At 46.9% G+C, this 24,092-nt stretch overlaps 1 protein-coding gene across 1 annotated transcript in view; it reads right to left on the reverse strand.

Moving 5' to 3' along the window:
* The window catches only part of SMAD6 (SMAD family member 6), a 97,477-nt gene that overhangs the window by 61,841 nt on the left and 11,544 nt on the right, over window positions 1–24,092 (reverse strand). The window contains exons 2-3 of the mRNA XM_006132107.2: window positions 24,001–24,057; window positions 20,127–20,204 (exon numbers count right to left, since the gene is read on the reverse strand). Of these exons, the coding sequence (XP_006132169.2) occupies window positions 20,127–20,204; window positions 24,001–24,057 (135 nt within the window). The remainder of the gene's footprint in view (window positions 1–20,126; window positions 20,205–24,000; window positions 24,058–24,092) is intronic.

A 24,092-nucleotide genomic window follows, 5' to 3' on the forward strand; every position in this document is an offset into this window, starting at 1 on the left:
CCTAAGCCCGGTGGAGACTGCACAGTGCTGATGGGACAGCTTCTCCCACTCCTCAGGGTGATGGATGAACGACGCCAACGGGAGCTGCTCTTCTGTCGGCAGAGTAGCATCTTCCCCGCGCTGTCTCGATGTCGACCGGCTTTAACCCCCCAGATTCAAACCACCCTTTCAATGAACATCGCAGTTAGGTGGTGGAAGAACACATGTGACCTAACATCCACCGTTAAACGGTGCGGAAGGCAAGTTTCCAAAGCTTCTGTGGCATTGAGACTGTCAATTCACTGACGTTCTTACAGCAAAGGCCTCTGTGGCGGAGTAATGGGCTAGAGGCTAGGAAGGGAGTGAACGAAGAGCGGAGGGAACTGCTCCCAAGCTGCCCCTGTTGTCCTGCTCCTTCCTTTCCCTCGCAGGATAGACTGGAGAAGCTGCAAAGTAATAGATCTGCCAGCACCGTCTTTCCATCGCCTCTAGAGCCCTCTGCCCCCAGGGACAGCACATGCAGCTCCACTCTACGATGGGGGTGCGCACCCAATGTGCAGCCCTGCAAACGCTGCACACTAGTCCTGCTGCCGGATGCCCTCTGCGCTCAGAAAGGAACCAGGAAAACAGGATTTCCCCTTCCCAGAAAATGGATATTCTCAGGGCTCGCCAAACCGCGGCGAGCCCCGCTCACCAGCTGCGCTGTCCGACAGTCTGCGCATGTGCAGAGCACCCGAACCCAGCTCTTCCGGGTTACAATCTACTCACCACGGCCCCTGGATGTTCTACTGCTCCAGGAACGTCAACTGGGTTCTCTCATTCACACCACTGGAGACTTGGGACTACTTGGTTTTCTACCTTGCCTTTCATACACACCGGGCATGACAAACCACAAAGTTTAAGAATGCTAATACAACAGCTGCATAGCTCAAAGAATCTCACACCCAGCTTTGGACCCAAGAACAGGTTTTATTACACAGGCCTGGAAATCAAGAATGCTCCTTAGTCACAACAAGCGGCTGGGGATGTTTGTTTACCTCCACTCAGGCCATGTCTTCATTCTGCGGAAGATCAACACTGCCCTGATTAATCTTCCGGAGTTTGATTTAGTGAGTCTAGTTAGGACTTGATCAATCGAACTCAGAGGGCACTCGTGACAGCGTCCAGTACTTCTGCTCTTGCCAGAAGTAAGGGATGCTGCCAAGCTCAGCTTAAGGTAAGCCGACTCCAGCTACGTATTCTACAACACTGGAGTTGTATATCTTAAGCCGAGCAGCTAGGTCTAGTGTAGACCTGGCCTTAGACAGTGACTAAAAATCTCAGCTCAATAGCTCCCTGAAGACTGGCACGTCTTACGATCTGCCCCCCTTTGGTGCAGCCCTGCAGAGCACCAAATGCCCTGATGTCAGGTTCGAACCCTGAGTTTTCTGGGCCAGGGAGAAGGGTGGAGCAATAAATTCATGCACACAACGCCTGTGGTGGGCTAAAAGCAAAATGCTTCCAACACTATGAGCAAACTGATTTCAAATGTTTTTAAAAATACATGATAATGTTTAGCAGACAGGTTGGCTCGGGGGGGGGGGGGGGGAGAGGGGTTACTTTAAAGTGCATCTATCTACTTTAAAGTCCGATGCTGTCCATATTTACACCAACTGAACCGCATGTATGACTAACTCAATTGACATTCAGATTCCTATCGAGGGCAACAAGCCAAGTAAATAGATCAAGGAAGGGGCTAGCGGAACAGACTGTTAACAAGTTCCAGTGTTTTATCACTGGACTTGGTCTAATCCCTGTTCCAAACCAAGAAGCTGTAAAGGCTATTACAATACAGCATGTAGTAATTTAGGAGGAGGTCAGCCAAGACAGGCATTTCCATGAAAAATATTTTTATACTTACGAGAAACCAAACTACAGTTTTCAACGTACTTCATGCTGATAGTTTATTGCGTACGTTTTTTTTTATGGCAGTCGGTCACCCTAGACCCTCCTTTCTGCTTGAGGACTGTGCAGGTACTTAACCCCCACAGCAGTAAGTAACCCTGGTACCCTCTTTCTGAGGGAAGCGCCTGAGGCAGGAATGTGAGCTATAAGAGACAGGAAATACAGCCGGCTGCTGGGAGGGAGCAGTAGATAAAGCTAGCGTTTCACATGCAAAACTTGGCCTGGCCAGAGAAAATGACCATGAGGAGTCGGTCTTTGCTTGTGGCTTCCATCAGGCTGCATATCTTTGCTTCTAAGGGGCAAGCCATTTCTGAGGAGATGTGTACAATGGACCATTTTTCTGGCCAAAGGTGAACAGTGGGAAATAATAAACACTGCCTTGATATTAAAGGAGAGGGGAAAAACATTCTCTGGAGTGATGCCCAGTGGACGGAGGCCAGGCGTACTAGAGGCCAGAAAGCGTATCGTCCCACGGCGGACGATTCCAGCTAACGAAACCTGCACAAGTGCTCAGAGTGAGGCTGCACGGTTAGCCCATGTGACCGACACTGGGCATGGGTGGCGGAGGTACTGCCCCAAGAGGCGCTCCCATGATGCGTTATGCCTCAAACGCAGTGCACCTGGGAATGCAGTTGCTGCTATTCCCCTCCTGGAGCCAACGTCCCCTACCGCCGCTCATGACGGCAGAATGGGGCTCTCCCTCATCCTCTCTGGAATGCCTAGCCCACCGCTTACAGCAGATCCTCTACAGCAGCGGTCTCCAACCTTTTGAAGCATGAGATCACTTTTGGAATGTAAGTGCAATCCAAGAGCTACCTCAAACCCAAATACCCTGGCCCCGCCTCCTCTGTGCTCTTCCGAGGCCCCGCCCCTGCTCACTCTATCCAGGGACGACTTATCCATTAGGCACAGTGCCTAGGGCCACCAATACTTTTAGGGGCCCACGAAAATGTTTTAATTTCTTTTAAAATCAGAAGAAAAAAAATGAACTTGTAGGGTCGAAGGAAATGTTTTAATTTTTTTCTCACATCAGAAAAAAAATGAAACTTTTAGGGCCCACGAAAATCGATTACATTTTGCCTAAAATGGAAAAAAATAAAATGTTGAAGTATTTAAAGTTATATCAAAAATCATTTTTAATATTTTTTTTTAATGGAGGAAGGGGCCCACGAAAGCAAAAGTGCCTAGGGCCCACGAAAGTCATAATGCGGCCCTGACTCCATCCTCCCTCACTTTCACCAGGCCGGGGCAGCAGGTTGGCTTCAGGCTCTTGTCTTGGATTAAGGGATTTGGAGTGTGAGAGGGGCTCTGAGCTGAGCTTGGGGCAGGCAGTTGAGGTGCTGGAGGGGGATTCTAGGCGCAGGTTCTGGGAGGAGGGGTTTGGATGCAGGGGTGCTCCGGACCAGGGAGGGGAGGTACAGGAGGGGGGGTTCATAACTGGGGTAGGGTTTCAGGATGTGGGCTCCAATTGGGCACCACTTACCTCAGGTGGCTCCTGGGTGGTGGTGCAGTGGGACTAAAGCTCACCCCTGCCCTGGCCCTGAACTACTCCCAAAAACAGCCAGTGAACTTCCTCCCATGTCCTGCTGTGCCCCCCACCCTGCTCTGCGGAGATAGGATACAGGGTGGAAGAGGAGGCACCTTGACATCAGCACCCCTCTTCTCCCTCCTCTGCCCTGCCCTGCCCTGCATAACAAGCAGGAGGCTCCTGGGGGACGGAGGTGCAGCTCCAAGGCAAAGGGCAGGAGGTGCGCAGCAGTAGTGGGAAGGGGCAGCTGAAGTGCCAGCGCTTGACAGCCTCTTGGCCAAACCAGTCAGGATCCCCTGTTAGAGGCTCCAAGATCGACCAGTAGATCCCGATCGACTGGTTGGTGACCACTGCTCTACAAAGTACATGACAAGAGGCAATGGGCTAACATTGCAGCAAGGGAGGCTTAGATTGGACACTAGGAAAAACTTCTAACTGGTTAATCACTGGAATAAATTGCCGAGGGAGGTAGTGGAATCTCCACCACTGGAGATATTTAAGAGAAGGTTAGACAGATATCTAGCAGGGATGATCTAGATCAGGGTCTCCAACCAATGGGTCGCCATTACATTTCAAAAGGGTCACTAAGTGTCTCCCCAGGTGGCTCTGCCCTTCCTCCTCCCCCCATTTTTGAATTGCCTTGGGTCACCAAGTCTTCCTGAATTATCAAAATGGGTCCCCACCTGGAAAAGGTTGGGAACCGCTGATCTAGATGGTGCTTGGTCCTGCCACGAGGGCAGGGGACTGCACTTGATGACCTCTCGAGGTCCCTTCCAGTCCTAGTGTTCAATGATTCTATGACTGCACGCTTTCTCTTCCCCCGACTCGCACACCAAGCAGGGCGTAACTGAGCCTGGAAATGAAGACATAAACAGCAATGCACATGTCTGGAGCCCCCTCCAATCCAGAGCCCAGCCTACTCTGCCAGTAAATTTGACCTGTGGTCCCAAGGAAGCTAGGCAGTTCAAAGTCTTCGGCAGCAGAGCCAGAAACTGAAAGGACAGTTACTTGTCAGCGGCTGAAAAACACCGTAAAATCCACACAAATATCCAGTGTTCCAGAGAGGCAGGTTTAACTATCAGGGTCTCTGAAGAACGGTGGATATTTTCCTGAAGTCACTTTTTTTTCCAGTTTGTGTTAAGAGAGGTTTTTTTGTTGGGTTTTTCCCCCCTTACTCAAACATGCCTCCCACTCCCACACCACATACCCCTTTTAGACTTCAGCATCCTCCAGAGGTGAAAAACTCTGTTAGGTATCGGCTTCCAGGAAAGGAGGTGCCTTTGATGCATACCAAATCTACAGACTTCAATCGTTTCGGTGAGCGCCATGCTTTTAATAAGTTATTTCCGTGGAAAACCTTAGTAACTCAGTTATGAATCAAGCCTATAAAACACCTCTCCTCATCAAAGCACCAAAACAAAACACCTATTACTGTGACTCCGAATTCTAACGTCTCCCTACCAGTTCACATCAGAAACCAGAATTTCTATTTCAAACCGTTCCCTATTTTCAAAGGTTGGAAGTTATCTCTAGCATTCGGCAAATCCTTTTAAGCAGCAAAACACACACAGAGAAAAAAAGGTCAAGTTCAAACAAAGACGTCCCCTCAGATTTACATTATTTAAAAGACACAACAGGAGTGACATCACACACGTTTTTACGACCCAGAAAGTCACATTCAAATCCTAACAGGGAACAGATTGTAATGTTTTGGCTAGAAAGACTAAATTCATTTATTTTTAAATAACTTATGTATTTCCTGATGTTTCCTTTTTAAGTGTGATGCTTAGGTGCCTAGAGAAACAAGGGCTATGATTATTCTGTGATTCAAGGTCAAACATCATAACTACTCAGTGAAACAGAGACAAACACATAGTTTATCTGGGTGTTGTGCTTGCTCAGAGAACTTGTACATGAAAAACATTCTCACTAACTATGAAAACCCACTTCCAATTCCAGGTAAAGGGGGGGAGGAAGGGCACTTTGCTAAGTTACTGAAAGGAGGATGGCCGTCCTCTAATATTGCCTGTCTCAGACAGTTTCCCCGTCTGAGCCAGTGTCGTTCTGATTAGACAAATCAACTCTGTTGAAAAACAAGGTGCTCCTGGAGTTATTCTTTCAGGCTGTCTATAAATTCAGACAGGCATCACTGTACCAGTTCGCACTGAGTTCAGGCTTGGAAGGCTTCCTTTGCAAATATAAGCGTTAGAAAATTTATGTCTTTGTAAATCACAGCTGAGATTCAGAAGCACAACGATGCAGCAATTTAAAAATTGTCTGGAAGTATAGGGCAATGTTCCATGATTGCATTCTGGGTGTCCCGTGTAAAGCAACGGGAGCTGCGTGTGCACATCTTGAGGCAGAAGTGCGGTCTGTGGGGTAGCTCTGATTTAGTGGATTTGGCACAGGCTAAATGCTAATGAGACCTAATTTGGACTCCCAGTTCTATCACTGTTTATTCAATGTGGGATAAGTCTTTTCTTAGTGCCTCATTCCCATTTTTTTTTAATTGGGACAGCGGTGATTTTCCACTTTTGTAAAGTGCCCCAAGATTAGGGGCATGTCCCAAGATAGACGTGCGAGCAATATTTATAACATTGGGAGAGGAAACATGGTGGTGTGGTTAAGAGACTGGGCTGGGGTTCAGGATATCTTGACTCAATTCCCAGCTCTGAGACAGATTTTTCAGGTGACCTTGGACAAATCACTTTCTCAGTGCCTTAGTACCCCACCTGTAAAAACGGGGTACGAATCCTTTTCTCCGAGTCTTCATCTGTCTTATCTACTTAGACATATATTCTTCAGGTGAGGATTATTCAGTGTTGTGTTCAACATCTAACACAACGGGACCCTGATCTTGGCTGAGGTTGCTAGAGACTATTATACTGCAGGTTGAACCTCTAAAATCCAGCACTCTCTTGTCCGGCAACATCCATGGTCTGGCAGGACCTCGGATATTGCTGGACCAGAGAGCCCAGATGGATGCACGGGCCGGACAAGGTCAGGAGCAAAGCTGGCATGGTGGGGAGCTGGGAGTGGATCTCATCGACAAGGGCCAGGAGCGAAGCCCAGTGGTTAGGGCTGGCATCCTAGAGGGGCTGATGGCCGGGAGAGGAGCCTTGACCTCTTGTAGCCAGGCAAACTCCCTGGTTGGGGACCTCTCAGGTCCCGAGGATGCCGGACCAGAGAGGTCCCACCTCTAGTGCTACCACTAATGATCTTGTAGTCGTGTGGTCACTTCCCTTACAGTGACTATGACCACAACAGTTTCCACCCTTGGGAAGCACATGCCCGAGGTGTGTGAGATCAGATTCTTTGGGAACAGCAATGACCGCTGAGGCGCCACACCCAAGAGGCAGGGCAACCTCAAGCACCTCTCAATCCCTTTGCCAATCAAGACTCCCATACGTCAGGACGCCAACTTGGCAGTGACCCAGGGCAGTAACCATTCTTGCGCCTTCGCGTGACTCTCCTCACCAATGCGGCTCCTGATGATTAACAAGCAAGAACCTAAGCTCAGAGGCAAGTCGGAGGAGTTCTACTGAAGTGTCAACTGAAAGACCATTCTACTGAAATCGGCCGCTGCTCTAGCGGCCTGCCACAAGACATAGCAAGTAGTAAAGGTAGGGACTGAACTCCCTATGAATCTCAGTCAGTGGGATGACGTTCAAAGAAGCAGATAATGGCATCTGGGTTCAGTCAGACTGAGACCTTCCTGCAACCCTTTGAGATAGTTTGGGCAAGAATATCAGTCGTCCTCTCATTTGTTCTGCACCTGTGGCAAATAGTCTAGGAGGCTCCAACTCGGCGGTGCACAACCCATGGTCAAGGGGGTCGCGGTTGTTTTCCTGGGGGTTGCAGTGCCGGGCCGGCCACCATTTTGTTTTCCTGGCTTTGTATCCAACGTATTAAAAAAAAGGTTGAGCACCTCTGGTCTAACTGACCCAGCCCTGTCTAAATGAAAATAGGCTCTCAGTGCACCCTGCATGGGATTCAGGTCACAGGCCTCCCCCACCTGGATTTGAAGACCTTCGATTTTGCCTTCCCCCCCCTCCCCCCTCACCTGAAGTAATGGGGCTTGGCCTCCCCTCCCCCCGCCCAGCTTTGGTTCTCCTTTCTGGGGCCATGTAGTAATGTTTATGGTTAGAAGAAGGGTCACGATGCAATGAAATTGGAGAACTCCCAATTCATGGCATGACTGTGTCGAGGATGGACTAATCGCAAACCCTAGAGACTTAACTCGTGCCTTTGGGGGCATATGTTTGGAGGAGTTGGTATGGTGCACGGGGGAGGCAGGGAAAAGAACAAGAAAATTTATCAAAGGCCTAAAGTAGCTAGGCCATAAAACTGGTGGCTCCTGTCGTGCAGCCACTTTCACTAACCAGAAAACACGAGGTGGTTGGGGCCAATCCACCTTTGTAATCCTGGCTACTGAAGTTGCGAGTGCTCCCAACAGGCAGGTGTGGCCCCAACAAACACCGTCGCTCAAACAGGATCCAGTCTTGCCTGCACGGGGCATGTGCACGCCCATTGTGCAACCTGAGTGGAAATTAGTTGGGGAACTATTAGTAGCATTGTTTGCCCCCAGGATACAAAAGCATGGATGAAAGAACCTCCTCCAGGCAGGGAAAGTGTCTTTTATGACCTGTAAAGCACCACACATGGCTACTGTATGGCATTGTGATAGTGTTTGGGGACACAAGACACCAAGTGGGCATTGGCCTTCCCGTATACAGGTCCATGCCACAGTCTTCCTCCAGTTGTCTCTCTCTGCACCACCCAATGAAGCTGGGAAGAACGCTACTCTTGCTGAGTTCCCTTTCCAGACATTCAACAAGAAGGTGGTGCAAGAGCTTATGGTTTCTCCCTACGTGATATTACACCAAGGGAAATGTTCCCTCATCCCAGCCTGGAAAAGGCCCTTCTCAGAAAGCCAATCGGATTCTGTGATTACTTCCTTTTGGCCTTGTAAAAGGCAGAGGAGTGGAGAACAATAATCCTTACTTGATGTTAGTGAGAGATGAGTTACCCGATTTCATTATGCACAAGTATCTTACTGCATCCACAATGGAACAGCCTGAAGGCCCTGCACCTCTGCATACAAGAAGTGGAAGAGGTGGATGGCGCTTTTTCTTAAACTCACAAAATCATCCAAAGTGCAAATTTGGTGGCGATGGGGGACCTCAACTATCCAGACATCTGTTGGGAAATGAACACCGCAGGGCACAGATTATCCAAGTTCTTGGACTCCACTGGAGCCAATTTTTTATTTCAGAAGGTTGAGAAAGCTAGTAGGGGGGAAGTTGTTCTAGATTTGATTTTAACAAATAGGGAGGAACTGGTTGAGAATTTGAAAGTGGAAAGCAGATTGAATCATAGAATCCTAGAATACTAGGACTGGAAGGGACCTCGAGAGATTGGGTGAAAGTGATCATGAAATCAGAGAGCTCATGATTCTAAGAAATGGTAGAAGGGAGAACAGCAAAATAGAGACAATGGATTTCAGGAAGGCAGATTTTAGTAAACTCAGAGAGCTAGTAGGTAAGGTCCCATAGGAAGCAAGACTAAGAGGAAAAACAACTGAAGAGAGTTGGCAGTTTTGTAAAGGGACATTATTAAGGGCCCAAAAGCAAACTATTCCACTGCATAGGAAAGATAGAAAGTATGGCTGGAGACCACCTTGGATCAACCAAGAGATCCTATGGAGTCATATAAAAAGTGGGAGTCATATAAAAAGTGGAAACTAGGTCAAATTACAAGGAATGAATATAAGCAAACAACACAGGTATTCAGGGGCAAGATTAGAAAGGCAAAGGCAGAAAACGAGCTAAATCTAGCTAGAGATGCAAAGGGTAACAAGACAACATTCTACAAATATATTAGAGGCAAGAGGAAGACCAAGGAAAGAGTAGGCCCTTTGCTCAGTGAAGAGGGAAATCAAGAACAGAAAACTTGGAAATGGCAGAGGTGCTTAAAAACTTCTTTGTTTCAGTTTTCACCAAGAAGATTGATGGTGAGTGGATGCCTAACATACTGAATGCTAGTGGAAATGGGGTAGGTTTAGAGGTTAAAATGAAAAAAAGAACAACTGAAAAATTACTTAGAAAAGATACATGTCTTCAAGGCACCAGGGCCTGATGAAATGCATCCTAAAATACTCAAGGAGCTAGTAGAGGAGGTATCTGAGCCTTCAGCTATCACCTTTGAAAAAACATGGAAGTCAGGAGAGATTCCAGAAGACTGGAAAAGGGCAAATCAAGTATCCATCTATAAAAAGGGAACTAAGATCAACCCAGGAAACTACAGACCAGTCAGTTTAATTTATGCGCCAGGGAAGATAATGGAGCAAGTAATTAAAGAATTCATCTGCAAACATCTGGAAGATAATAAGGTGACAGATAACAGCCAACATGGATCTGTAAAGAACAAATCATGTCAAACCATTCGGAGAGCTTTCTTCGACAGAATATCAAGCCTTGTGGATAAGGGAGAAGAAGTGGATGCAGTCTACTTAGTAAGGCATTTGAGATGGTCTTGTATGACCTTTTTCTCAATAAACTAGGGAAATGCAACCTATTATAAGGTGGGTGCATAACTGGATGGATAATAACTACTCTCAGAGAATGGTTAACGGTAAACAATCCTGCTGGAAGGGCATAAGAAGTGGGGTTCCACGGGGTTCATTTTGGGATCGGTTCTATTCAATATCTTCATCAATGATTTAGATATTGGCATAGAGTGTTTGATTATTAAGTTTGCAGATGGTACCAAGCTGGAAGGGGTAGCAAGTGCTTTGGAGGAGAGGGTCAAAATTCAAAATGATCTGGACAAACTAGAGAAATGGTCTGAGGTAAACAGGATGAAGTTTAATAAGGACAAAAGCAAAGTGCTCTACTTAGGAAGGAACAATCAGTTTCACACAAAGAATGGGAAGTGATTATCTAGGAAGAAGTCCTGCTGAAAGAGTTTTAGGGGGCATAGTGGAACAAGTTAAACATGAGTCAGCAGTGTGACACTGTTGTAAAAAAAGCAAATGTGATTCTGGGATGCATTAACAGGAGTGTTGTGAGCAAGACACGAGAAGTCATTCTTCCATTCTACTCTGTGCTGATTAGGCCTCGACTGGAGTATTGTGGCCAGTTCTGGGCACCACATTTCAAGAAAGATGTGGAGAAATTGGAGAGGGTCTAGAGAAGAGCAAAAATGATGAAAGGTCTAGAAAATATAACCTATGAAGGAAGGATGAATAACTGGGCTTGTTTAGAAAAGAGAAGACTGAGAGGGGGCGTGATAGTGGTTTTCAAGTATCTACACAGGTGTTACAAGGAGGAGGGAGAAAAATTGTTCTCTTTGGTCTCTGATGATAGGACAAGAAGCAATGGGCTTAAATTGCAGCGAGGGAGGTTTAGGTTGGACATCAGGAAAAACTTACTAATGGTCAGGGTGGTTAAACACTGGAATAAATTGCCTAGGGAGTTTGTGGAGTCTCCATCACTGGAGATATTTAACAGCAGGTTGGACAGACATCTATCAGGGATGATCTAGATCAGTGTTTCTTAAACTGTGTGCCGCGGCACACCAGTGTGCAGTGAGACAGTCAGAGGTGTACCGCCGCCTCAACTTTTTTTTTCCCCCGGCAGAGACAGAAGCTCAGTTGGGACAACACGTGCGGCAATTAAAGGGGCCACGACTGCTTTTTTTTGGTTTTTTTCCTTAATAACTTTCCCCCAGTGTTCCGCATTAAAAAAATGATTGTTTGGTGTTCCGCAGTCTTAAAAAGTTTAAAAAACACTGGTCTATATGTTGCTTGGTCCTGCCGTGAGGGAAGGAGACTGGACTTGATGAACTCTTGAGGTCCCTTCCAGTCCTAGTAGTCCAGTTCCAGTATTCTATGATTCCATGGCTTAGTTTAGACTTTACTTCACAGAGCAGAAGGTTTCAAGTAGGCCCATAGCGAGCAGGGCTGTTTAATGAACTCACCTCAGAAATTCTTCTACATTTGCTAACTTTGTTGGATGAATGTTTTCTCCTTTCAGATGCCTGACACTAAGGCCAGATCTATACTAGACCCAGAAGGTCGGCTTAAGGTACGCAACTCCAGCTACGTAATAGGAGTCAACATACCTTAAAACGAGCTTGGCGTTGTCTTCATAATGGAAGGAGAAAACACTCCCATCTGGTTCTCTTACTCCTAGGGACTGCAATTGCCAGCGCCAACCAGGGACATTCTCAGCGTTCAATCTAGAGAGTCTTTACTAGACCTGATAAATCGAACGCCAGAAGATTGATCTCCAGCACGCGAGTGGAGGCATGGCCTAAGGTCTGCATTTCCCAACCACTCTAAAATGAATGGGAATTTTCTCACTGACATCAAATATTAAATATTCATTGGCAAGTTTTGTCTGAATAGTTATACGCAGACACAAATACCAGATTCGCTTTTTTTTTTTGCCGCCAATCAGTGGTGTATTGTAATATTTAAATATAGTAGTAATTGTGCACAGAAATGTAACTTCTGCAGTCTGTTGTAGAATACAGGGCATTTAACATGCAACTTGATCTTGGGAGCTTTTCCTTCCATTTGCAAATCACATCCAACTTATATTAATTAAGTCCAATTATTATGGACAATGTTTTCAGTAGCATATTATCTTGGTGCTAGCGGACCATCCTATATTATATAATGTTCTTTATTCCTACACAAACATAATGGGCTCTCTTTCTATGTTTCTAAAAGTCAACCACACTACACAGTCTGTTATTGTCAGTTTTTCAGCTTTCTATTAGAAAACCAATTTTATTCATACAGTTATTATCTGGGCCACCTATGGAGTCAGATATAATTCTAAATCCAATCCAGATGCCCATCAGTGTCTTGCCTTGCTGGCTGTTGGTGTATTTAATGTCGATCCAGAAAGACATTAAACTTTGGCTATAAAATAAACGACAACACCTGGATTTCCCCTGCCACCTGCGAGTTCCAAAATATTAAACATGACATATCACAGACTTTCCCTAACTTTCCTTTTAAAGATTAATTAGTTATCTGAACAGTGATTCACCTTGCTTTATGCAAGTGTTAGCTTTGATGTCAATTCCAGACAAGGAAAAAAGTTTTGTATTAACAAAAACTAAAGTGAAGGTACATTACTGTTTGGGGTTGGGTTTTTTCAACTCATTGAGAAATGATATTGCTCAATCGTGCCCTCGGATTTTAATTTAAAGGTTTATAAAGCTGTATGGGCCATATAGGGAAAGAAGCCAAGAATTATTTTCTAAAGTAAACTGGAAAATAGATGCACTTTATTTCCCGTTGGCAAACTAGGACTATGGAGGAAAAATATTTAATATAAAAACATTTGACAAAGCACCTCCAGGATGTATTTTTTTGCATCAAAGAAGTAGCTCTTGGCAACAAACATGCTGCCCTGACAAGAAAACTTTTTAGCCAAGCCCTGATTGTTATAGACGGCTCAGAGCGAGGAGACTTGCCAAGTAACCTGAAGTTAAATATGAAAGAAAAAGGAAAACATTACTAGCATAAATAAACATCTGTCTATGATTAACCTGGATGCACAGACAGGCATTGGCTTTTTCCAAATGAACTCGACATCCTTTTTAAAAAAATTATACAATACTGTGGAGACTCTGATTCTGCATATGCAGACTGTGTACTTGCACAGAGCCCCAACAAAATCAAAGGGGCCTGTTTGCTGTACATGGTTAATTGCAGGATCCGGGTCTAACTCAGGGTACGTCTACACTAGCCCCCTACATCGATCTAGGGAGGCAAATGAGGGCGACCGAAATTGCAAATCAAGCCCGGGATTTAAATATCCCACGCTTGATTTGCATGTTCCCGGCCGGTCGCCATTTTAGAAATTGACTAGCCCGAAGTAATTTCCTGCGTCTACACGCGGCAGTGAAACAGGATTCCGATTTAAAGCCCCTAACTCGAATTAGCTGGTAAACCTCATTGCAGGAGGAATACCAGCTAATTCGAGTTAGGGGTTTAAATCGGAATCCTGTTTCACTGCCGCGTGTAGACGCAGGCAGTTACTTCGGGCTAGTCAATGTCTAAAATGGCGACCGGCCGGGAACATGCAAATCAAGCGTGGGATATTTAAATCCCGGGCTTGATTTGCAATTTCAGTTGCCCTCATTTGCCTCCCTAGATCGATCTAGGGGGCTAGTGTAGACGTACACTCAGGGAGCAGTGACTGAGCCTACACAGAATAATGGAGAGCCTGGAGTGAAGAAAGATTTCAGTTATTGCCACAATCTCAAACACAGAGCGGAAAAACAGCAAGAGGAAGAGCCTGCCCTCCCAGGCTAGTAGGGACTGCTACAGAGCTGGGAAACAAATGTTCTACCTCCAGCAAGAAATTCCTTCCTGGTTTAATTCCGGTGAAAAATAGTATTGGGTTTTCTATTAACAGATAATTTCACAATCTCTCTTCAAACCTGGAAAGGCTCATGTTTGCCCAGTTTCCACACACATCCGCCTCACATATTTAGAGACTTTTTTTTTCACACTCCTAACAGAGGACATCTTCATACATTTCCTCCTTAGCACAAATCTTGCCAGGCTTTTTTTGGGAGGTGGGGTGGAGAGGGGGGTATTCATGTCTCCAGACAGTTGGGCCTCAAAATATGTTCCCTTCCATTCATCCAGACTGCTTGCTATCAGCACACCCATTGCTTTGTGCTAAGGCAGGGGAGGGGAACCTTTTTTGGGTTGGGGGCCAGTGACCCACAGGAAAATCCGTCGGGGGCCGCACAAATGTGAGAAGCAACCCCCCCCCCAAAAAACCAACAACACCTCACGGACACGGCCCCTGACTGAGAAGCAGAAAGTCAATCCCCACACCCCCTCTCACATCAGTGGGACCCAGGCTAGTAGAGTTTGTGGGCCCCCCTAGGCTCTGGGGTGAGGTAAAAAATGAGGGGTTCAGAGTGTGGGAGGGACTGCCGGGAAGAGGCCTTGGGATGTGGGGTCTGGGTGGGAATGAAGAGTGTAGAAGTGTGATGGGGGCTAGTGGGTCTGGGAAGGCGGAGGGTGCAGGAGCAGGCTCAGGGTGGGGGAGCCAGGCAGGGGAGTAGGGTGCAGGAGGGCAGTGGGGGTATAGGAGAGGGCAGGGGTTGTGGCCTTTGGGTGGGAAGTAGGGTGCCGGTGCTCCAGCCCGGGGTAGCTTTCCCACCCCTGTGCTAAGGGAATTGCCTGCGTACTGCTTTGCATTGTAATTCGGGGGCATATTCCATCTTGAACACGAGGACAATTCCATCTTAACAAGCTCCCTCCTCCTGCTGCCCCCCCATTCACACAGCCACCCACGTGTCATCCCCTCCTCAAACACTGGCTCCCCAGATAGCGACAGGGCTACATCAAAACCACCTCCCTCTTGTATTTCAAAAACGTCTGTGGATTTCTTCCAAGCTGCTTCATAGCCAGGCTCTCTCCCTTGCACTCCTTGCTCCTCTGCTCCGTTAGCACTGGCCTCCCCTCTCTGCCTCTCCGCATTAGTGCAGGGTGAATAACTCGTAACAAACCATTTATGTGACAGCTCTCACCTCTTCTCTTCGGGAGCAGGCCTGCATTTTCTAGACTCGACTCCTTATTCACAACATTCATTAATTCCCACAAATCGTTCTTTGTCTGGTGCAAGCCCTGGACATTCGAGCTGGTCTGAGCGGCGGCAGGGAGGCTATGTGGGCCGGTTTCTGCGTCCTCACTGGGGACCGTAACCCTCTGAATAAGGATTCCGGTGTGAACAGCTAGAGTGTGGCACGGAACTCTGCTTTGCACGACTGGTCTCACGGGACTGACTGAACTGTCACCGCTTCAGATGCACGCTCCTGCCAGCACATCCGTTCACTAGAACGTCTGTGGGGCACAAACGCCCCGGGGGAAGTGAATCATTCGAAAATCCACAAGCACACACACAGAAACATTTCTGCTGCATTTGCCCAGCTCCACATAACCTACCATTGTTAGTGCAAGAGCCTTCTCCTTTTTCACACTTGCCCTCTGCCGTTGTTTTCCTGTTCTTCTCCCCCCACCGTCTCTCCATCTCATTACAATTCTTGGTCCATAACGAATCTTTTTTCCCCTTTTCGGTAGCTCTTATCTCCCCTTTTGCTTCCATGGGGTATTGAACTCAAAATCTCTTTGGTGTACAGTAATTCCTCATTTAACACTATAGATATGTTTCAGAAAATGATCATGTTAAGTAAAAACATGTTATGCAGGGTCAATTTTCCCATAAAAAATAATGGAAAAGGTGGGGGTTGCGTTTCAAGCGGTGGTGTCTGTTGGGACCAGAACATAAGGTTGGGGGAGAAAGGGGGCTGGGTTACAGCTCTCAGGTTCTGAGCCAAGAAGGCAGTTAAGCATATGCTTAACATAAGTACGTGTACAAGTCTCGTGAGCACGAGGGTCCACATGCTTAACATAAGTACGTGTACAAGTCTCGTGAGCACAAGGGTCCACATGCTTAACATAAGCATATGTACAAGTCCCATGAGCACGAGGGTCCATATTCTTAACATAAGCACGTTTACAAGTCTCGTGAGCACGAGGGTCCACATGCTTAACATAAGCATGCTTAGAAGTCTCGTGAACACAAGGCCCCGTGAAGTAAAGATCTTGTGAGACCCATACATGTGCTTATGCTAAGCATACGCTTAAGTGCCTTTTTGGCTCAGAACCTGAGAGCTCAGCCCTTTTCGGAATCAATTCCTTACCTGCGCACACTTGCACACAGATTGACACATGGCTCAGGCGTGAGAATGGACATGTGGCTGGCCCAGTCGGCCACAGGCCTTTGCAGGATCAACAGTGACTTGTCCTCCCCAGGCTTCTTAAGCAGAGACCCCCAACAGTCAGCAGTAATGACAGAGAGCAGGGGAAAGAACTCCCCACGAAAATATGTGACCTCTCTCTATACTTCCTAACCCTAAATCTGCTGCTGCTTGAACTTCAGAGACTGGAGACTTTGGAACCAAACACTCATATTTGCCTTTTCTGAGCAATCCTAATCTTCCAAACCTGTCCTATCTTATCAAGAAACCAGACGCTGCAGACTTCGCTGCCTTTTACAGCTGCTTTCTCACGGGAGAGTATGCTTGGCACAGCCTTATCCCAGACTAAAAGATTCCCTTTTGTGTCCAAAATGTTTGAAACCCCAGCTGAGGGAGGGTCCCGGGACTCCACCGTTGCATGCATTTGCACAGGACAAACGTGATCATATTTTGCACCATACATTTGAGAAGCTTTCTCTTATAGCTTGATAAATGTCTATGTTTTTTTTTCCCCCAATGTAATCTTTAAAAGGCTTTTGATAAAGAGAAAAAGATAAGATTAACTTGTGGGTGTCCTTTTCCAAGCTAGGACCATGCCACCCAGACTTGGCAATTTTTAGAGTGGATTTGTTGGTTCATTAGAGACTTTTCAAAATTCCTAGGATCAATACTGTGCACATGAAAATAAGGTCATGTTCAAAGGGAGAGGGGTTTTGTTTTGTTTTACAGAGATAACCATTTGACTAGTGGCTAAACCTTCCTGGCTACAAGTTCATCTGCTAAACTAACAACTATGAAGAATGGACCTCTTTGTTACCCACAACCTGAAGTTTGTGGTTTTAGTAGGAAAGGCATTTTTGGTGCTCAAAGCTAATATAATAAACAGTAGTGGCTTGATGCTACATCCAAAGTTTTCTTATGTTTGGAACAGGAGTTAAATGCACACTTCAGTTCCGTAGCTACATGGAGAAGGCACGACCGACACAAGTTTTAAATGGCATGGCATATGTAAGTTGCAACCGAAACTAAACAAACCAAAATATGGCACTCATATTGTTCCAAGTTACGTTTCTCACTTCCTGGTTGACAACACGCATGCGTTAACTTCAATGCAACTCTTATCTTCTATCTGTAATCACGGCTATCGGGAGAAAATAAATCACATAGCCCCAGACTCTTATTAAGTGTTGCACCATTTGAAATTACACAGTGGGAGAGAAGGTATCCAATTTCAGTACAACCCGGGTCACATTATCATTACGTTGTTCAAGTAAAAGCTAAAATATCTCTTCTACTGCGGAAAACCTTCCAGACGTCCAACTCAGATAACACAGAAACTAAACCAACAACATCCATCGGAACTCTGGTTCTAAAATTCTGCTGCGACAATGAATGGCTATTTACAAGTTGCCATTAAAAGCTAGGCACATCAGCAGCACTGTGGACACAGCACGGAACTAGCACATGCTCCATTGCACGAGGAGTTTTTGCTCAAAATCACCAACATAGTTTTATTTACAATGCAACTCAAACCAATCCAAATCCCCGCTATCAAGTTTTCCCCTGCCATGGGCAACAGTCCCATGTGATTAGTATGTCAAAACAGGACGGCATATTCAACGGCACCAGAAGAATCCCAAAAAACAAGGAAAAACATACCAGGGAGAAGAGCAATGCCAATCCACACCGTGTAGCTCTTCCACAATGAGGGAACCACTTAAACAGCTTAAGAAATACAGCGTTCTCCCAGAGCTCAGGGCGAACTCTTTGATGAGGTAAATGGAGTAGGGCAAAGAGGAGGTCTCCTCAGTTATGAGACTGGCCAATAGTACCTCAACTGATGTTTTGATCATTCGCAGCCCCTCCTGCCTGAGTCCCCAACACCGCTACGATGCAGTTTATAGCTGGCCCTTTAAGCAAGGCCCAGGCCCTCTGGCCTGAGTCCACAGCACAGTCACAATGCAGTTCAGGGGTTATAGCGGGGCACACCCCCGGGTAGGGGGACCCGGGCCCACCCTACTCCACCGGGTCCCAGCCAAGGGCCCTGTGAGTGACCAGGTAACGGGTCACTCCCTCGGCGGGGCAGTCCGGCCGAAACGCACCGAGGTTCTCTGGGCGGGAGAGGCAGCTCCCGCTCCTGCCCTGGGCCACTTCCTACCCAGTCCCCGGGGGTGCCTTCCCCTGTACCTGCCCAGCTGGCTGCGAGCTCTGTGCCGGCGTCCCCTCGGTTGGTAGTCCCGGGGTTGCCCCAACTCGCCTCCGCGTCCTTCTCCGCCTCTCCTGGCGTCCCCAGCAACAGCTGAGAGGGAGCTCCCTGCCCCGGTCCTTCTCCTCCGGCCGTCTCTCCAGACTGAGTCTTTCCCCAGGCTTTTATAGCCCTGCTGCAGCCCGGGCATGCTCGGTAGAGCTGTGGGGGAGGGGCCTCTGCAGCCAGGTAACCCTGGCTGGGCCCTGTAGGTTCAGTGCGGGGCTGCCTCGCCCCGTCACAGGATGCCAGAATTCTCTGATCTTTAAGCGTGGTTGTAAACCCAATCATCAGCAACGGTCTCGGGATTTAGAACACACAAAAAACTTGTACCTTTTGGTGTGCGGAACAAGGGTGATATAATCCTACTAGGCAAAGGCGGCATAGGACCGGAGCAGCAGCTCCCAGATCTACTTGGTTGATGAACCACTGTCTTAAACACAGCTGCGAAGTGAGCGGGTGGAACATCAAGCTCACACACCTTGTTTTGGAAACCCAGGACTAGAAGGCCCGTGGTCGGGGCAATCTCAGGCTGGCTGGGAATGGGCAAGTTCACCGACCAGCCATGATTCTGCAAACGGGTCCAAAAGCAGGATGAAAGGACGCTCACTCCCTGAGTGCATGTGATAGACCACCAGCCATTCCGCCAACATCTTGTCCCTGCCACCTGAGGTTCACCCTCAGCTGTGGTATCTTAGCATGAAAACTAGGTCTCAGCCTGCGGACTGTGACCTCCCACCCGAAATGTACAAGCTGAAAGAATGGTTCGGCTCACCGCTCCACTCCAGGAAGTGGAATTACACCGGGGATGAATGACATGGAGCTGCACCAGGTTCCTCTCTACAGCAGCTTACAATCGAAGTCTCCAAGACTGCAATGGGCTTGCCAGAGAGTGGACCTCAGTGAAGTCCCATGAAAATCAATGAAGTTCCGTGCAGATGGAGGGTAGCCAATCCCAGAAAAAGGGTCGAGAACCGTGGTGTCCACCCAGTTCTGAAAGCACTAGCCACTAGCCACACTCCACCGGGCAAACAGCCACATTGCCTAGAGGCTAGCGTGTCGGACACCATGGATCTATGGGCTGATTTTGCAAACTATTGCTCCAAGACTTCAATGGAATTGTACGGGAGAATACTTTCTGCCCCCAGCCCCCTCCCCCTCCCCCTCGCCCCCTGAGCAAGGCTCTGCATACTAGCTCCTGAAACATCACAGTTAATCCACACAGTGACTATTCGCCAGGGACAGAAACAGAACTCTATTCAATCAAAATATTGGGCGCTTAGAGACCATTCGCAGCTCATCCTTCTGGGTCAAGGTTTCAATAGGATCTTCTCACAGTGATTTTTTCTTAAAGTCTGCACAACTCTCCAGAGTAGGAACGGCGTTCCTGCCCTACCTTTGAATCTCCTTGCTTTTCCAAGCATTCCTCAGCCAATTAAAACCATGTTGATAAAGCTTGGCCTATACAAATAACTCTACTAGACCAACCAATTTGAACAGCCCCTTCACTTTTTTGTTTTCCCTGGGAATCTCACATGCAGAACTATATTTCATTCGGCTTTTCTGCGAACCCAGCCAGAACAGCTGCAACCCAGCAATCATTCAACTGATGTGTTAACGTCTGCCAACCTGAGAATTCTCCAGGGGTGATGTTTGGTGAGTTAGTAGCCTCTGTTTCAGTGTAAGACAACGTGGAATCTGATAGATCTGGAAAACAGAAGGAGAGTGTTTAGTACTTATGCGCCACAAATGTGATATAATCATCCACGGGCATACGGTGCCACTCTCAGCCCTTCCACAGAGAAACAGCGGCTGAGCCAAGGTGGCAAGTTAAGTGCTTAACTTTTCTTCTCTGCCACGCAAAAATGAAACGTTTCAATTGCTTTGACCACAAAAATAACTGCAGTTCAGTTGATGAAACAAGTAGAAACTTGGTGCGCACTGGATAAAGTTACATTAAGCCGCTAAACAATTCATAGTTACTATACTTAATTATCACCATTAAAATTCTTGAAGCTGTTTATTCTTGCTTCTTTCCTTCCTTCCTCTTTGCTGAAGCTAAGGAAACTTTGTTTTAACAAGTTAAGAGTCCTTGTTATTCTCTTTCTTGCCCCTTTAATTAAGCGCTCCAGTGTTTGCTCACAGATTATTTTTTCAGGCAAATACACCCTTGAAATACATCTGACCGTTTTCCGTACCTGCAGCACAGGTAGCTCCTAAACGGAATTAATGATGAGATTACTTTTCTTATGTAATGTCAACGAACACAACTGGCCCTTTTGCTTTCTGAGATACTCCATGGTTGGACCTTTGGAGTGAACCATTAGACATGAAGCAAAACCCACTGTGAGCAACTTCTCAGGGTGAGCTGGTGAATCTAGTAAGGGGCAGGGACTGCACCCCCCTAAATGTAGTCCCAGGAAGCACTGTGTCTCAGAAGCACCCTGCCGAGACACATCCCCCTCCCGAATTCTCTTGCTGTGGGGGTTAGTACTTCGCTGCTGACCCAGACCATCCGGGAATTAGGAAACTTCCCACACTAATTCAGCTGGCATTGCTTATCCTTCCCTGCCACTTGCTCTAGGATGGAGAGAGTACTAGGCACACAATACACAATGCCCATGTGCTGCTCCACGGCTGGGCTTAAGGTGTGAATCACCTGCACAAAAGGGTTCTCCTTTCTCATTAGGCTCCTGCATAGGGGCATGGTCCACGACCCGGTCCAGCCTTTGGCTTTGGTTGGGATTTCTTTGGTTGCTCGATTTTCTGGTGTGTGTTCTGGTGTTTTTTAGAAAGGCTCAAAGGCACGATTCTGTGATCTTTACTCAGTCTTTTGGGTCTGACTCTACCTTTTGTATGAGCCCACAAGTCCCAATCTGGTGTTTGCACAGAGAATTCAAGAACAGGCCCTCTCTAAATCTCTGTGAGACCTCACAGCAATGCATTTGCCAAGACTGTCCTTATCTATTTGGTAAATTCTGAATATTTCCTTATCCCCCTATGTGATTCTAACAGCTCTACAATGAACATCTTTCTTTACATCCTCTTTTGTGAGCCAACATTACTGACTATGGGTATGTCTACACTACCACCCTAGTTCGAACTAGGGTGGTAATGTAGGCAACCGGAGTTGCAAATGAAGCCCGGGATTTGACTTTCCCGGGCTTCATTTGCATAAAGCCGGGCGCCGGCATTTTTAAATGTCCGCTAGTGCGGACTCCGTGCCGCGCGGCTACATGCGGCACGGACTAGGTAGTTCGGACTAGGCTTCCTAGTCCGAACTACCTAGTCCGTGCCGCGTGTGGGTGCGCGGCATGGAGTCCGCACTAGCGGACATTTAAAAATGCCGGCGCCCGGCTTTATGCAAATGAAGCCCGGGAAAGTCAAATCCCGGGCTTCATTTGCAACTCCGGTTGCCTACATTACCACCCTAGTTCGAACTAGGGTGGTAGTGTAGACATACCCTATGGGAGAACTGGAGGAGTAGGGCCATGTCTTCACTCAGTGGAAGGTCAATTAGATGGCAATTGATCTTCCAGAGTTTGATTTAGCGGGTCTGGCTAAGACCTGCTAAATCAAACTCAGAGGGTGCCCTCAGTGCCAGACGGTACTCCTACTCCTGCGAGGGGTAAGGGAAACTGATGGGAGCATTTTCTTCGATCAGCCTCCTGCTGCAGGGACAGCAGGGAAACTCAAATCAAGGTACATCAACTCCAGCTGTGTAATTAACGTAGCTGGAATTGCATATCTTGATTCGACCTTCCCCTTTAGTGTAGACCTGCCCTGAGATACCACACAATCTCAGAATCTGGCCCACTGCCTATAGAGTCTCACAAGAAAACCACATCAAACCTTTCCTCTTTGAGGTGCACTTGTTACTTCCTATTTACCTGAATACCATGAAAGCCAGGGCAGAATTTAGCACAGCATCTACTAAGGGGTATTTTTAAAATTTCCCAGTGACAATATGTGCTTTGGAAGGGTATGTCTACACTACAGAGTTTTTTTTCAGAAAAACTGCCGTTTTTCCGAAAAAACTTCAATTACGTCCACACTGCAATCACATTCTTTTGAAAGGAAATTAAAAGAACAGAGGGGTTTTTCCGACATTGGTAAACCTCTTTCTTCGAGGAAAAAGCCTTTTTCCAAAAGAGCTCTTTCAGAAAAAGGTGTGTGTGGACGGAGAAGAGGGAGTTCTTTCGAAAGACTAGGAAAGAGAAAAAAGCACAGGTGCTCTGGTGGCCACTCTGTCCATAGTAATCACAGCTTACATGCGAGACAGCGTCCATTCAGTGTGGACGCTATCTTTCGAAAAAGCAGATCACTTTTTCGATGCACTTTTGCTGTGTAGACGCTCTCTTCTGGAAGAATTTTTTTGGAAGATCTCTTCCAGAAAAGCTTCTTCCGAAAGAAGCCTGCAGTCTAGACATAGCCAAAGGCATTCGCTATTGAATTTTGCCAACTTTAAAAGTTGGTCAAATTTTATGCCTCGCCGTGACCACATTTATTTCAATGAATATTTTAAAAAGTCAGAATAATTCATCGGAAAAGGTGAAATTCCATTCAAATGTTTTACAGTGTGGAGCTTAAAGAGCCCATGTCTCCGTTTGATAAACACTATACTGGTGATCCTGAGCACTTTACATCGCGCTCTTCGTCTCAAGAGCGTAAGGAACTTTTCAGTAAAAGTATAATCATCCCCATGTTACGGGGTGATATGCCCCCGATGAGAGAGCAGGACACTTATAGAACCAGGCATTCTGACCCTCTTTCCACTAAGCCAGCCAATTTATATGATAAAAAATGGATCTGTCTATCATTACATCTTCATTATTAATGACAGCGTTTCACTTGAGTGCCGATTAATCTGAAAAATACAGAGGCAGCAAGGAATGCGAATTAAGAAATAAAAATTAAAATGTGGTCATTAAAATATGATAAAAACATACACATTATTTTGTTTCTAGTCGTTCTATTTCTGATCACTCCATCAGCTGATGCTTGATCAGAATCAGAGAGGAGTAAGGATGTAAAATCTGGTTTAACTGATTAAAGGGGGGAGTGTTGGGGAGGCACCCTCCCCCCCCCCGCCTGTTGGGGTCGGGCTAAAGTGGCCCTCACTGCTCCCACCGCAGCTCCCAGCCCTGATGTGGGGGCTGCCATGGCTCCTCTCCTGATTCCCCACACAAGGGTTGCTGGCTCCCAGACCAAGGCAGCTGGGAGCCAGCAACCCCCCCATGGGGAGCCTAGCAGGGATGGAGCAGCTCTCTGCCTACAGTCCTGCTCCCAGGTATCGGTTAACCATTACTTGTAAGCATCGCCCATTAGGGGTGATGCTAACTGGGTAACCGACTACCTGTTATCCTTAGTGAGGAGCGACACAGTCCTATATTTTGACATTTGTCTTACATACCAAGCTGGAAACAAGCCCCGTAGAAAATAATACAATGTGTTGGTTGTGAACTGTGAATATCCTGAGAGTTTGTAAAGTGAAGATACTTACCCAGTGGCTTTTGCTCGTCATGAGGAGACAGCCGAGAATAAGGAGGCGGTGGCGACTCTGGAAAAACAAGACCTCGCATTAATGCTATATCA

The sequence above is a fragment of the Pelodiscus sinensis genome, chromosome 14 (assembly GCF_049634645.1).
Source record: "Pelodiscus sinensis isolate JC-2024 chromosome 14, ASM4963464v1, whole genome shotgun sequence".
In the NCBI taxonomy this organism is placed as follows: Eukaryota; Metazoa; Chordata; order Testudines; family Trionychidae; genus Pelodiscus; species Pelodiscus sinensis.